Source organism: Acomys minous (genome assembly GCF_964271855.1).
Source record: "Acomys minous genome assembly, chromosome: 2".
NCBI classification, from domain to species: Eukaryota; Metazoa; Chordata; class Mammalia; order Rodentia; family Muridae; genus Acomys; species Acomys minous.
In genome coordinates, this window is record NC_140484.1 from 140818737 (window position 1) to 140832179 (window position 13443).

The 13443-nt window shown below is 44.1% G+C and overlaps 1 protein-coding gene across 2 annotated transcripts; it reads right to left on the reverse strand.

Annotated features, from left to right (window-relative positions):
* Positions 1–360: 360 nt before the first annotated feature.
* EIF4G2 (eukaryotic translation initiation factor 4 gamma 2) lies at positions 361–11401 on the reverse strand. 2 transcript variants are annotated; one of them, XM_084765803.1, is made up of 22 exons: positions 11068–11401; positions 10160–10286; positions 9738–9803; positions 8913–9053; positions 7805–7907; positions 7137–7268; positions 6971–7037; positions 6707–6858; positions 6435–6545; positions 6205–6288; positions 6023–6121; positions 5475–5613; positions 5231–5391; positions 4819–4932; positions 4109–4234; positions 3872–3976; positions 3565–3780; positions 3226–3484; positions 2899–3103; positions 2586–2797; positions 2363–2484; positions 361–1186 (listed from the first exon to the last, which is right to left on the reverse strand). In XM_084765803.1, the coding sequence occupies exons 1-22, from the start codon at positions 11384–11386 to the stop codon at positions 1121–1123; spliced, it is 3126 nt and encodes a 1041-aa protein (XP_084621929.1). In that variant the 5' UTR covers positions 11387–11401; the 3' UTR covers positions 361–1120. The 2 variants fall into 2 exon arrangements, with proteins under 2 accessions (XP_084621929.1, XP_084621930.1); XM_084765804.1 differs by lacking the exon at positions 4819–4932.
* Positions 11402–13443: the final 2042 nt, after the last annotated feature.

Below are 13443 nucleotides of genomic sequence, written 5' to 3' on the forward strand. Positions count from 1 at the left end.
TTTGTGTTCTGTAGTTTCTTGCTCTAGATGCTTTATTGTGAAGAATAAATGGAGGTTAAGGATTAAGCAGGTACCTTAGCGAAGAGGATGGTGCATGAGGTAAGCTTATTCCTAAGGTGCTTAGTTTGTAAGAGTAAAGGCAGCTTGAGACTAAGTTGATACTTCTCATTAGAATGAGACTGACAGAGAACAGTCCAGAAGCGAAAAACTGAATGCTGTTTACAGGGTGACATAGACTATGAAGCTAAGACTATGAAGTTAAAAATTTCCCAAGTTCTTAAACTGAGAAGTCCATACCTCAAGACAAAACGAACAATTCTCTAACTTTGCAGGCACTATTTGAAGTCATGTACAACTACATCAAGTATCACAATGTTTATTGATAGATACAAGTATATAAAATCAGGGCATGAACATGACTTGATAAATTAAGTAGACTTAATTTCAATACTATAATAAGAGGGACCAATTCAAATTCTCACCATTTGTTTCACACCCACAAAAACCACTTCAAGGGCATTAATGATCTCTCAAAACTGATCAGTTTTGTGCAAGTAAACCATGTTTCTTTTAAAAAGACTTGTGCACTTGCCCAGGCTCAAGGATATTAAAATCTAGCACATAAAGCCCATTACTAGAGGTAGAAATACAGGCAATATACTATTACGGCAACAACCATCAATTACAGTTAAGAATTTTTCTGTAACAACCAAATGGATAATCAAATATTGCAACAACTCAAGTATTACTGAGCAAAGTGCATCTCTACAGTATTCAGTGTTGCTATTCAGTTTTCTAACTTAAAACAGCCTATGGTAACTGGCAGCAAAGAAGGTCCTTGCAATAGACTGCCTCTGCTTGAGAACTTAGGATGTAATTATTGCATGCTGCTAATATTCTATCTAAACATTAAGGATACTCCTAAAGTATTTGATGGTAGACTATGATTAAGACATCACACTACAAAAACCTTATGCAGAAGGGAACCTTACTGACGTGCTTCTGCTTTAAATATTGTGAAAAACGTTACAGCGGAATGAATTTTCGCAGTGGTTAGGTCAAATGCAGTTACATCATAGCAACAGTATGTTTTGCACAATTTAAGGCTTTGGCTGGTTCTTTAGTCAGCTTCTTCCTCTGATTCTTCTTCTTCAGCAGTTTCTAGCCAGGTTAGCCACTGATTCACCTGTAAATTACATTTATAATTTAATAAAACTTAGTAGTTCGTATAAAATAAAGTATTGGTTCAGGGTATACAACCAGAAACCCACCCAATGTGGATTCTGGGATGAGCTTTGGTCTTCATGCTTTACCTTCTGAGCATTTCCATGGCTCCACCCTCCCCCACTGGTGTTCTGTTGCAGTGATATGCCTGTGTACCACCATGTGTATGTAGTAAGTATCCACAACTGCCAGAAATGGGCACTGGACCTTTGGGAAGCAAAGAGCTAGAAGAGCTCTAACTTGCCAAGCTGCCCACCAGAAACAGGCTTGGTCAGGCTTGCCTTGAACTCATCATGTAGCTGAGGACAACCCTGCCCCTCTAACTCAAAGTGCTGGGCTTCAAGGCAGACTTAGCTTGACAATTCTGCAATGGTATTTCAGCAACACTGTTGTCTAGTGCGAGATAGCAACTCTTCCAAACCAAGTTTTATCAACAGATAGACAACGGTATGCTCAGTTGCACCCCAGAATCAAGATTCTCAAAAGCACAAGGAGAAATACTTAAGAACCATCCTCACCAACTAGCCTATGAAACACAGAAGCTGTGAACTAGGGCCTCAAAGCCAAGGCCTAGAAAAATTAGTAGAGAGCTACCTGAACTGTGCTGGATAGGAACCTCTAGCACCAGGCTGAGACCCTTTTAAAAACCAAGGATTTGATATGTGAAGTTCCATTCCCAGGGCTCTAATGCCATTTGTTACAGAAAATTGAACTAAAATGTATGTTTTTTCAACTGTTTCAAGTTTAAACCTAAACTTCCACCCCACTATGATTCTAAGCATGATTTCACCTATAACATTATTTCATTTTGCTAACTGCGTATTTAAAGCTTGTAGTAGTGCAGACCGACATACTTTTGGATGCATTCAAGTTAGAAAGAAGGCCAATTGAAACACTACCAAAGAGGGCTGGAGAGATGGCTCAGGTGAAAGGCACTGATTGCTCCTCCAGGTTTTGAGTTCAATTCCCAGCAACCACATGGTGGCTCACAATCATCTATAATGTCATCTGGTGCCCTCTTCTGGCTTGCAGGTGTATGTGCAGCCAGAACACTATATACATAGTAAATCCTTAAAAATACACTAACTACTGAAGAAAAAGAAAACCAAGCCAACAGCAAACATCTTAAAGCACTTACCTGGAACAAAGCCTTGCCTTTTCCTGGAAACTCTTGAGTTATGTCTTCCTTCCAAGCTAAGAAAGCTTCTTCTTCAATAATTTCCATGTCATAGAAATGAACAAAAAATCGAAGTAACATGCCTTAAAAAAAAAAAAAAAAAGCGCACAGCATGTAATTTCATTATTCAACCAATGTGCTATTCAGACTACTCATCCCCCACTCCTGATGCTAGTCACCTCACCTTTTGGGAAGCTGCTGTTGTAACAGTGCACCTGCAGAGCATACAGGGCACTGACCTGTAGATCCACATGATCATGAAGGAATTTCTGCATCACTGGCTTGAAAGAGAGCAGCAGTTGTTTTTCCTGCTCTAACTGTTCTTTGGAAGGAGCAGAGGAAGAATCTGTTTCATCGCTGGGTGGGCTTACTTCACTAGAAATGTACTGTAAGAAGCTGAATAGCAGATCTTGTTAGAACCCCAGCAGCTGTATACAGGCCAACACAAATTTGTAAGCCCATGCCCTATAGACCAACAAATCAATCTATTAGCTTACCTGGTCATTAAGATGTTCACAAATCCTTTATCTACATGAAGTTTGGGAGAGATGTTATCTTTAATCCACTTATATATAGTTTGAGGGGATGGATCCAGCTTTATTTGTTTCAATAGTTCCTTCTCCAATTTTAGGAGTGGGAATAAGAAACTCAGTCCCTTTCCTTCCAAAATCTCCAACATTCGGTCCTTATTCTGATCAATTTCTGCAAAGACAAAGCCATTTCTCATTTTACCAGGTTGGCCTATCTAGACAGGTTTACAAATGATTTCCTAGCACCCCAAAACCCAATAAAGGACCAAAAATCCCCATTTAGTCAGCTCTTACCTGGCAGCATTTTCTGCATATTGACCTTGCTTTGTTGAAAAAGTTCAGTTAACCATTCTCGATCTTGTAATTTAGCTAATTGTTGAAGACAAAGTAAGAAGAGAGGGAAGTGGGTGCCACTCTCTAGTGGTTGAGCTAGTTCTGAAATGCTCACCAACTCTGAAATTATAGCACGAGCTGCAAACTGCGCCAAGTAAGATTTCACCAAAGGGATGTCAACCTCCAGTTTAGGGCACTGCTCCAATACGTTCAGGAAAGCCTTGGGAATACCCAAACAGTTTTTATTAGTTCCCAACCTTAACTGGAAAGAATTACCACACTATCAGTAGAATGCTGTACCTGCATGAAGTTGTCACTTGTGGCTATCCCTTCCTGTTTGAGTAAACTGATCAAAGAGCTTGCTTTTTCTTTATCTTCATCACTTCTATCAAGTGACAGGATGATCACTTTGCTTAACATCTCAGGAAGAAAATGTTTCGGAGCTCTCATTTCTCTGACACCATTGACAGCCTCGTTTGCATTTCCACTGTTCAGATACTCAGTCACAATGGCTTCCTAAAGAACACAATCCAATTCACATTACTGTTGCCTATCTCAAATGCTTACTAAGCAATGGAGATCATTTGTGGGGCTATCTAAAACTTACAGTCAGTTTAAGTAGTTCTTCCTTTGATGGTGGTGGCTTTTTGCTAGTCTTGGCAGGCTTTTCCTGGATAAGTGGTGGATTAGTTTTGAGACCAAGTTGAGGCGTCTAAATACAAGAAACACATGCTTAATCAAAATGAGACAAATCAAAAGGACCCAGGACCACCATGAAGCAGAGGGGAGAAAAATAGACTGCGTTCTCACACATCCTCAGGGAGCACCGAGATGTGTGCCATACCTGTCCCAGAGGCGGTGTTTGAGTGCGTGGTGGCTGTGCACTGGGAGGAATCATAGTTATCTGGGGCTGAAGCTTTGGCACCTGATTTTTATTCATTAGGAACGACTGAGCAGGCCTCAAACTAATCTAAAAATTGAAAACAAATCAACACACAACCAAGTTAACAGAGCTAGTGAACATTAAATATTAACACTTTTAATACCCCAGAACTAATTCTATACAAATCTAACAATTATGGCAGAAATAGAATTCTCTAAAAACTGAGTAAGATACTGTTCACAAACCTTAAGTTAGTACCAATTCTCTCAGTATCGGCAATTCTACTTATAGGGAAACCACCAACATCTTAATCAGTTCCTTATGGTAACTAGTAAAAATTACTTAGAAACTTGCCCTCATATCTCATAATCTTCGCTCATAGGACACTGGACATCCAAAGAGAGAGAGAGAGAGAGAGAGAGAGAGAGAGAGAGAGAGAGAGAGAGAGAGAGAGAGACAGACACAGACAGAGAGAGAGAGAGAGACACAGACAGAAAGAGAGACAGAGATAAAGAGAGAAAAGTAGAGAAAAGAGAAGTTAAAAAGAGTAGAGAAAAGAGGAGAAAAAGAAGTCCAGCTACCAAGTCCTCTTTCGCGTCTTTTTATAATCATTGGGCAAGAGACTTCTGCACTGACAAATTACTACATAGAAATAATGTAGGCAAATGTACCTCATCTGCATTAAGCTGTCCTTTCTTAGAAAACCGAGGTGGCATATCCTTCGACTGTCCTTGCAGCTGGGATAAGAGTCCCTGACTCTGGTTATGGTAGAGCTGGCTTAGCCCCTATTTCAGAAAGGGAGAGAGAAAGTCTAGATAAAAATTATGGTAATCAAGTACCAAGGGGATGAGCCAAGCCACTGCTTTGCCCAAAGATGAAACAAGGAAGAATAAGCTAACCTATCTGTCAAATAAAGTGATGTGATTTTACTAATCTTAAGGATAAGCATCTTACTCAATTTAAGCAACTGTCACAAATTTGGTTAAGGAAAAAAAAAAAATAAATAAAAATTCAGCTTTATAATTGAGGGCAAAAATGTATTGGGACCTAAGGCTAACAACACTAACACTGCTGATATCTTACCTGGCTTTTCATAAACTTGCCCCCCATCTCTCCAAACTGCGACTGTGTGGGAGGCATGATGTGTCCCCCATGGCCATTGAAGAGCTGATTTGAGCGATGACGTCCCATTGTGGGTGAAAATCTATCCTGGATAACTCCTGGACCAGTACCAATTCCACTACCTTAAAATACAGACAATTCTTAGAAACCCACTAAAATGTTAATTTTTAGTTTAACCAAAAAACACCACTTTGTTTAAAATTACCTGGCATTTGTCCAAACATATCAGCGAGTCCCCCGAGTGGGTCCCTATCCATTTTCATCCTTGGCGGCATGAACGGTCCCTCCAGGAAGAAGTCATTTCTCCCTTGAGCCATAGGAGCAGGAATAAACACTCCTAGATCCTTTGAGAACAAAGTAGGTAAGTACCGTTTGTCTTTAGAACTCGTATTACTCATTTACAGTACAGTTCTATAAATAACCTCTTTCCAAAATGGCATGAAGGACACTAGTAAGCCAATACCAATTCTAGTTTTAAGAAGAGTTAGGAGGGGCTGGAGGTGGCTCAGAGATTAAGAGCACTTCTAGAGGTCCCAAGTTCGATTCCCAACAACCACATGTGGCTCACAACCATCCATAATGAGATCTGGTGCTCTTTCCTAGCGTGTAGGTGTACATGCAAATACAGCACCCATACATAAAACTTAAAAAAAAAAAAGGAGCTATGAATGGGAGGGAACACACACACACACACACACACACACACACACACACACACACACACACACACACACACACACACACAAATCTTACTTTTACTGCATCTTGACGGATTTGATTGATCGTCTTTGGTCCATTGTCAAGAAAAGCCTTGCGAGGAACCCAATGGTGTTCTCGCAACTCTACAGTATCCTGTAATTTTTAAAAGTATACATTTTATTTTACTATTCCAATTAAAAAACTCAAAACTTTGAATACTGTTAAAACCACCTTACCTGCAGTAGGAAACGAATCCTTGCTGGCAATTCCTTACTCAACATTAAGGAACACATTCTGGCAAAGTACTGATCCATTAAGGACTGATAACAAGACAAAAAACACAATTAGAACTAAGGTAAATGTGTACTATTTAAGGCATTTTTTTTGGGTCATCATGCTATAAAGTTAAATGACTAGAGCAAAACCCAACTCACAAAACATATTACTGTTCTCAACAAACACATACCTTGGCTCGTTCATGGTCTAATCGAGGTCCCACTGTCCTCATTATCTGACAGAGGCACTCCAAATCCTCTCCCATATCTTTGAGTTGGACTCTCTTCTTCTTTTCCAAAAGCTAACAAAAGAATGTGGTTATAATCTTAGTTATTCTGGTTTATTTCCTTGGATTAGCTACCCATCTTCTCAGATATGAAACAACTGACTAATTTTCCCCAAATAAGGATGCTCTCATTGACTGCGTCACCCCTAAGCTACCACACCTCCAGCCATACTCACTGTTTTGATGCACTTATGAAGGATAGATTCATGAATAAGATCAAGCTTGCCAAGTTCTCCAATGAATTTGATGTTCCCCAACATCTTGATCTTAGCAATAGCTCTCTGTTCCTCCTCCTCAGGGAGGAGGGGATTTTCACGCTTATCATAGACTGGGGAGGCAAACAGGAAAATAAACAAAAAAAAACCCCTCACTTAGAACCACTCTTTCAAGAGTAATAATACACACATAAAGTAATAAAAACCACCCAGTACTGGCCTTACCATCAACATTTCTGGTTCGGTTTTCAAATTCATCTTGCAATTTGGAAATCAAGAGGCGTCTGAATGTCTATTTGAAAATAAAGAGCATTATAGGCTTTGCTAATAAATTAAGAAAAAAATCTTTAAAATAAAATTTAAAACAAAACAAACAAAAACTGCCACCCACTGTGCTTTGCTTCTGTCCTGGTTGACCCTCTGCTGCTGGGCCATCAAAGTTTGGTGCATCTTCTGCCAATCGCAGACATAGCTGAGCATACAGTGAGCTATACTTTGGCTCTTCTAGGGCTTTGTCCACAATCTACAAAAGTCATTAAAAACAAACCGCCATGAAGTTTAAAGAGCCTCCCCCTTTAAACAGTCTTAATCTTATATTTCATGACAAGTTACAATCTTGATTAGTTTGGAAATCACCTTAGACAAACAAAATCCTTAAGTGATTCTAATGATACAACCTATCTCATGCTGTGCACCTCCTCCCCAGTTAGAAAATATGACTAGGACTATAAACTGGAGCCACTGCTGAGTTGGGATCCAACTCTGGTAGTCACGGCAAAACAGATGCCAGAATCTGGTATCAACCACCACAAATTTCTAAAACCACTTTCACAAAAGGAAAACAACTTTTCAACAGCTGTTTCTGCACAGCACAGTCAACCAAAGAAAACGACTGACTCAAGGTTCACCTCTTGAATTAGATGTCATTAAAAGTGTTAGTTTTTTATCATCATTACTCATACATCTGTGTCTAGGACTGATCTATTTAATGCAACAACGAAGTATAAAAACGTGGGTCTTTACATTTCTCCCCCCTTTCAGCTAACAATTTAAACTTACCAGCAGTATGACCCCTTTAAGGATGAGTTTAGACTCTACACCCACATTGAGGAGCTCAAGGCATAGCTTGTCAAACTTTTCAGGAGTAAGCTTATTTAGTATGCTGTGGGGAAAGCACATTTCAAGTGTGAGTAAACAAAGTTATTTTTCTGAACTAAAAAATAGCATTTAAATCTTTACTTTCTCTTTACCAGCTCCTTACACAGATAAATGTTGCCTTATTCTAATTTATTCTTTCAAGAATTCCATACAGTGCATGTTTTAGCCACACTCTTTTCTGACTCCCCACTCTTTTCATGTTCTTTCTCTGAAGAAAAAGTCACTAAAACCATGAATTTGTGTTGCTATTCTTTCCTGAGAATAAAGGCCTTGCCCTGGAGTATACAGTGACACTTCATGGGAGTACATTCCCCACCTTCACCACCACAAGCAACTCCTATTTGCCAGTAGCTTCTTGGCTAGGAGTAGGACTTGTGATCCTCCCCTCTTATGCTGGAATTCTTCTCTGGCTTGAGCTTACACAAATTTTTGTAGAGCCGGGCGTGGTGGTGCACGCCTTTAATCCCAGCACTTGGGAGGCAGAGGCAGGTGGATCGCTGTGAGTTCGAGGCCAGCCTGGTCTGCAAAGTGAGTCCAGGACAGTCAAAGCTACACAGAGAAACCTTGTCTCGAAAAAACAACAAAAAAACCAAACCAAACCAAACCAAACCAAACCAATTTTTGTAAATGCTAATATAGAAGTGTTCATTTTTTATGCAGCCAAGGAGATGCTGGAATAAGTGTCTATAGTTGACCAGGACAGCCAGGGTGGCACAGGGAAACCCTGTCTTAAGACAACAAAACACACCAGCAAAAACCTCCAGGTCCTCAGGAAACTGACCTTGAGTTAAGATGGTTCTATTTACCCACCTCACTGAGTAAGCTACATACTAGAGTAACATGGAAATGACAGCACAAGCTTGTGTGTTGTAGACAAATGACCCTTGCTGCCAAATACCAATGGGCTACTCTTCAACACCATTAGAGTCCACTATAATGTGAATCATGCAGTACATACTGGACCATACAGCTAATCTCTCCTTCCCTCAGAACAGAACGTGACACCTACCCTCTTACTTTCCTGAAGATTGCATCATGTCGTTCTTTTTCATTTGCGGAGTTGTTTGCTGCGGAGTTGTCATCTCGTCTAGTGCTTCGTGCAGGAATCCATTTCTGAGCGTTTTGCCCTGGGGTTTTCCCCAGGAACTCGCTAATTTAATAAAACATCAACAAAGTGGTTTACAATTAAGAAAACCCTTGCACAGCATCCACTCATGTAACAAATAACCACCACCCTAAAACTTTGCTAAACAGAGAGAAAAAACATACCAAAACAAACTGAGGCTTTATTTCTTCCCCCACAACATAGCAATCCTGGAAAGCTTTGTTCTTTCAAATAGCACCAGAATCATCTGAGTGGTTTTTTTGTTTTGTTTTTTCAAGACAGGGTTTCTCTTGTAGACCAGGCTGGCCTCAAACTCAGAGATCTGCCTGCTTCTGCCTCCCCAAGTGCTGGGATTAAAGGTGTGCACCACCACGCCTGGCTCTCTGGATAGTTCCTTAAAACCGGGAGACTCATTCCCAATTTCTGCTCTTCTAAGTTTAGGATAGAAACTGAAAAATTTCATGTCTGATATATATATTCCCAGGCAATGCCAAAACTGCTGGCCAGAGATCAATACCAAAATGCTTAATAAGCAAATTCCACATAGACCATTTCATCAACACCAAAAAATAGCAGGGATAGTAATTTGGGAATAGCAGCAAAAACCAGTTTGAAATTACCAATTCACATTAGGATTACTGATGACTTCCCAAGAATTATCCTGTGAGACATGGAGATGTCTTTAATTAATCAAATTGACAGCTACTGTCTTTACAAGTTATACCATACCTGTTGCCAGCAGTCTTGGGATAGTGCTGAGGTGCACCCCTACTTCCTCCTCCGCCCGAAGAAGCACTGATCAAAAATAAAATAAAACTTTCACTATATCAATTACACCTCACTAAAAAGGAACCAATTTATATTCTAGAAATTGCACCACAATGGAATGACCTTTGGCCTAAGAGAAAATGACCCATAAACTAGGTGGACGGCTCAGCTTGTGAGAGCTGTTCAATTCCTAACACTCACACGGGGACCCCATCCCAGAAGTGCAGACATACATGCAGGTCACAACTCCCACCCCCCCCCAAAGCAATCCGGTTTACTCTTTTTTTCAGAAAACAATTCTAGAACCACAACCATCGAGGATTTGGTAGCGATTTTTATGACTTGCCTTTCCAAAACAGCCCCTCCCGTGTTGTCTAGCATACCTGAAACGAGAAGCACCCCCTTCTGCAATCGCACTCTCCACTTTGGCGGCTTGACAACGAAGAATCTTCAAAAGAATAATAGTAATGGATGGGGAGGGGAGGGGAGGGGATGGTAGAAATGAAAAGCCTGGAACGAGAGAGAAGACCAAAATTAGGTACAGCCAATGTATGGATCTATAAACCTTCAGCTAATTATAATTTACTTCGCCTCTCTGCATTACAACTGATTGAACTTTCACTGCTTTGCAGCCCTCAGAAGACTAAAATAGAGCCAAGTCAAACCCACAAATTCACAGTAAAATTTGATTTCGCCACGTGGAATTCCCTTAGCGTGCAAGGATTCAAAGACCAGCTTTGGTGGAAGAAAAGATACAGAAACATCTGGCCACTGCCTAGAACGCAGCCCTATTATGGGGCCTTTAAAACTGAGCAGAAACGCTGTCAGCACCGGCGGTGCTCCGAGGAAAATGCCTCCCGTCCTAGTACGTGCGGCCTGGGTGGTGACAGGCCGGCCACGGCCTCGGAACCCACTGCGGGACAGCTTCCTTCTGTCCCTGTTCCTCCTTCCGCCCCGTCCCGCCGGGCGCGTGTGGAGAGCCGCCGACAGACCGGGGCCACAATATGGCAGCGGGCACCTCCGCCCCACACCGCGCGAACAAAAGAGCAGCGGGTTCCTCCCCCAAGGCCCAGTCAGGCCTGGCTTCCGACCGGCGCCCAGCGAGGGCCCAGGCCCGGGCGGGAGGCGCCCCCTCCGGGCCGGCCCTTTGTTCTCCCGCAGGAAGGCGGCCTCCTGCCCGCCCGCCCGCCGCCATAAATCCCGCGGCTGACAGCGCCCCGGCCCACAAAGGGGACGGGGACCCGGCCTCCGCCTCTCCCCGCCGGGGCCGCCCGCGACGAGGCCCACACACCTCCTCCCCGCCGGGAGGCCGGGCTCCGGACTCGTCCGCCTCGCTGGTCCCGCGCCAACGGCCGGGCCCTGCCGCGGGCCGCGTCCCTCCCTGCCGCCCGCCCGCCCCGGGCGCGAGGCCCGCCACGCTCGCACGCTCGCCTCAGGCCGCACGTCGGGGCTTCCGGCCGCGCCCGCCACTCGGCCGCACGCCCGCCGAGCCGGGGCTGCAGTCTCCGTCGCCGCGGTCGGCGCGGGAAGGAAAGCGGAGGCCGGAGGCTCCTAAGCGGCCCAGAGGCAGAGGAGAGGCCGCCCCGCCCGGCTCCGCCTGCGGCCGCCATTTTGTACCACTCGACAAGAAGCGGCCAGGGGCGGCGGCGGCCATCTTAGAGGGCTCCGCTCGGCGGCCGAGGCGCCACTCACCTTCACCGAGAACTCAGCAGCTGCCGGCCGCAGCTGCCTCCTCTGGATCCGGTCGTCGGGGTCGGGGAAGGGTGGGGGGAAGGGGAACGGAAAACAAAAAAGGGGGAGGGAAGGGGGAGGAAGGAGACGGGGTCGGCCCGAAGCTCTCAGCTCAGACGAGTCGCCGCTGCAGCCGCCACCCGGTACCCGCCGCCACCTCCATAGAGCTCCGGCTCGCTGCTGCCGCCGAGGCGTGTCTGAAGCCGAACTTATCACTCCGGGGCGGCCGCCCCGCCAGAGCCTCCCCGAGTGGCTCCTTCGCCATCCAATCAGCAGCCGGGCTTCCGTCCGCCACCAATCCGCGCAGGGCGGCGGGGAGGAGCCAGCGGGCAAGCTCGGTTGCGGCGCAGCCCCGCCGCCGCACTGCGCAAAGCCATATTCGCGAAGGCTCTGGGGCCAAGCCAGTGGCGTAAGGGCGGCGGGCCGGCGCGCTGCGGGACTCCTGCGTGGCGCCGGGAGCCCCGGGGGCGAGCGTCGCGGGGCCGCCTGGTCTTCCCGGGCCGGCGCTTTGTTCCGGAGTCCGAGCCGCACGCTGGCCGAGAGGAGCCTCTTCCTTCGCCGCCTCTCCTCCCTGACCCGCCCGGGCCTGGCGCCCCGGGAGCTCCGCGTGGCCTCGCGGCCTTTGCCTCGGTCTGGCAGTCTGGGAGCTTAGCCGAGGGGAGGGACGTGTGCCCATCGCAGGGAGAGCCTTCTGGTTGTTGGTTCTCCATCTGCAGAGTAACGAGAAAAGGATGAAAAGAAGGGGTTGCCTTTGTACCCCAGGCTAGAGGCAGCTTTTCCTCAAAGACTGTTCCGCCTGCTGTCACCGAGCATGACCCAGAATATGCTAGGCTGCCTAGTGTAGTGTTTGCAGAGCGCGGGCATTTGGAAGATTTAAAATTGCAGACGAGTTTTTAAGTTTTTTCTTCCATTAAAAAAAATAAAGAGGTGCAGCACAGTGCTTTACTTAAGAGCTATAAAGGAAAATGGCGCATTTCAAAGCTGGTAGGTTAAACTATTTGTACTTCCAGGTGGTATCTTAAAAGATGGTTTATAGCTGTTCCACTGTTTGCGACATTTTAGCTTTTCAAAAATGAAGGTATGTAAACAGCAGAAATGCCCCATCTCTGTTTTGAGCATGCACTTTTGATACAACCGGTAACCAAAATAAAGCACCTGTGTTTTTAACAGTCATGACTTGTTAAACCCAAGAGCTGGATTTTCAAAGACCCAAACTTGACATATGTCTTGATGCGGAAAGACCTAGTCCTTGAATAGAATTTTCGGCAGTGAATTGCACTCTCCTTAATATTTAAGTCTGATAATAGGATAGTGTGGCTTTGAAGGTTTCTAATGCAATTGCACCATCCTTAGATCTTTTGCCATAGAATTAATGCTACTAAATAAAATTCACTTAAACTAAAAACTGTGAAAAGCAATTTTTCATTTTTGAAGTTGTGTGTAAAAAAGAACATTTTGGGGAAAGGGGTAGTTTTTTTTTTTAAATACAAGAGATTTCACTTTGTATAATTTCTGTAACGCTTTATAACTTGTAGAAATACATAATATCATATGACTTATATTCTAATGATATACTGAAGGCATCTGTGTAGTAGAAACACAGTGGTCAAAAACACAATACTCACTACTAGTGTGTGTCAAAAAATAGCTACTTGGTCCTAAAACATAGAAGTCTTTAAGGAACTTGGATTTAACTAATTTTTTTTTAAAGGGACCAGAAAGATGGTACTGTTGGTAAAGGCAGTTGCTGCCAAGCCTAAAGTCTAAGTTCAATCTCTAGGACCCACATGGTGTAAAGAGTGAACAAGTCGACCTCTTATCTCCATTTGGGGTGCGCGCACGTGCACACGGACACACACACACACACAGTATTTTTAAAAGGTTTTTCAAGTCTTGCTAATTGCAAAACTCTGCTATGCGTTCTGCAGATATGCAG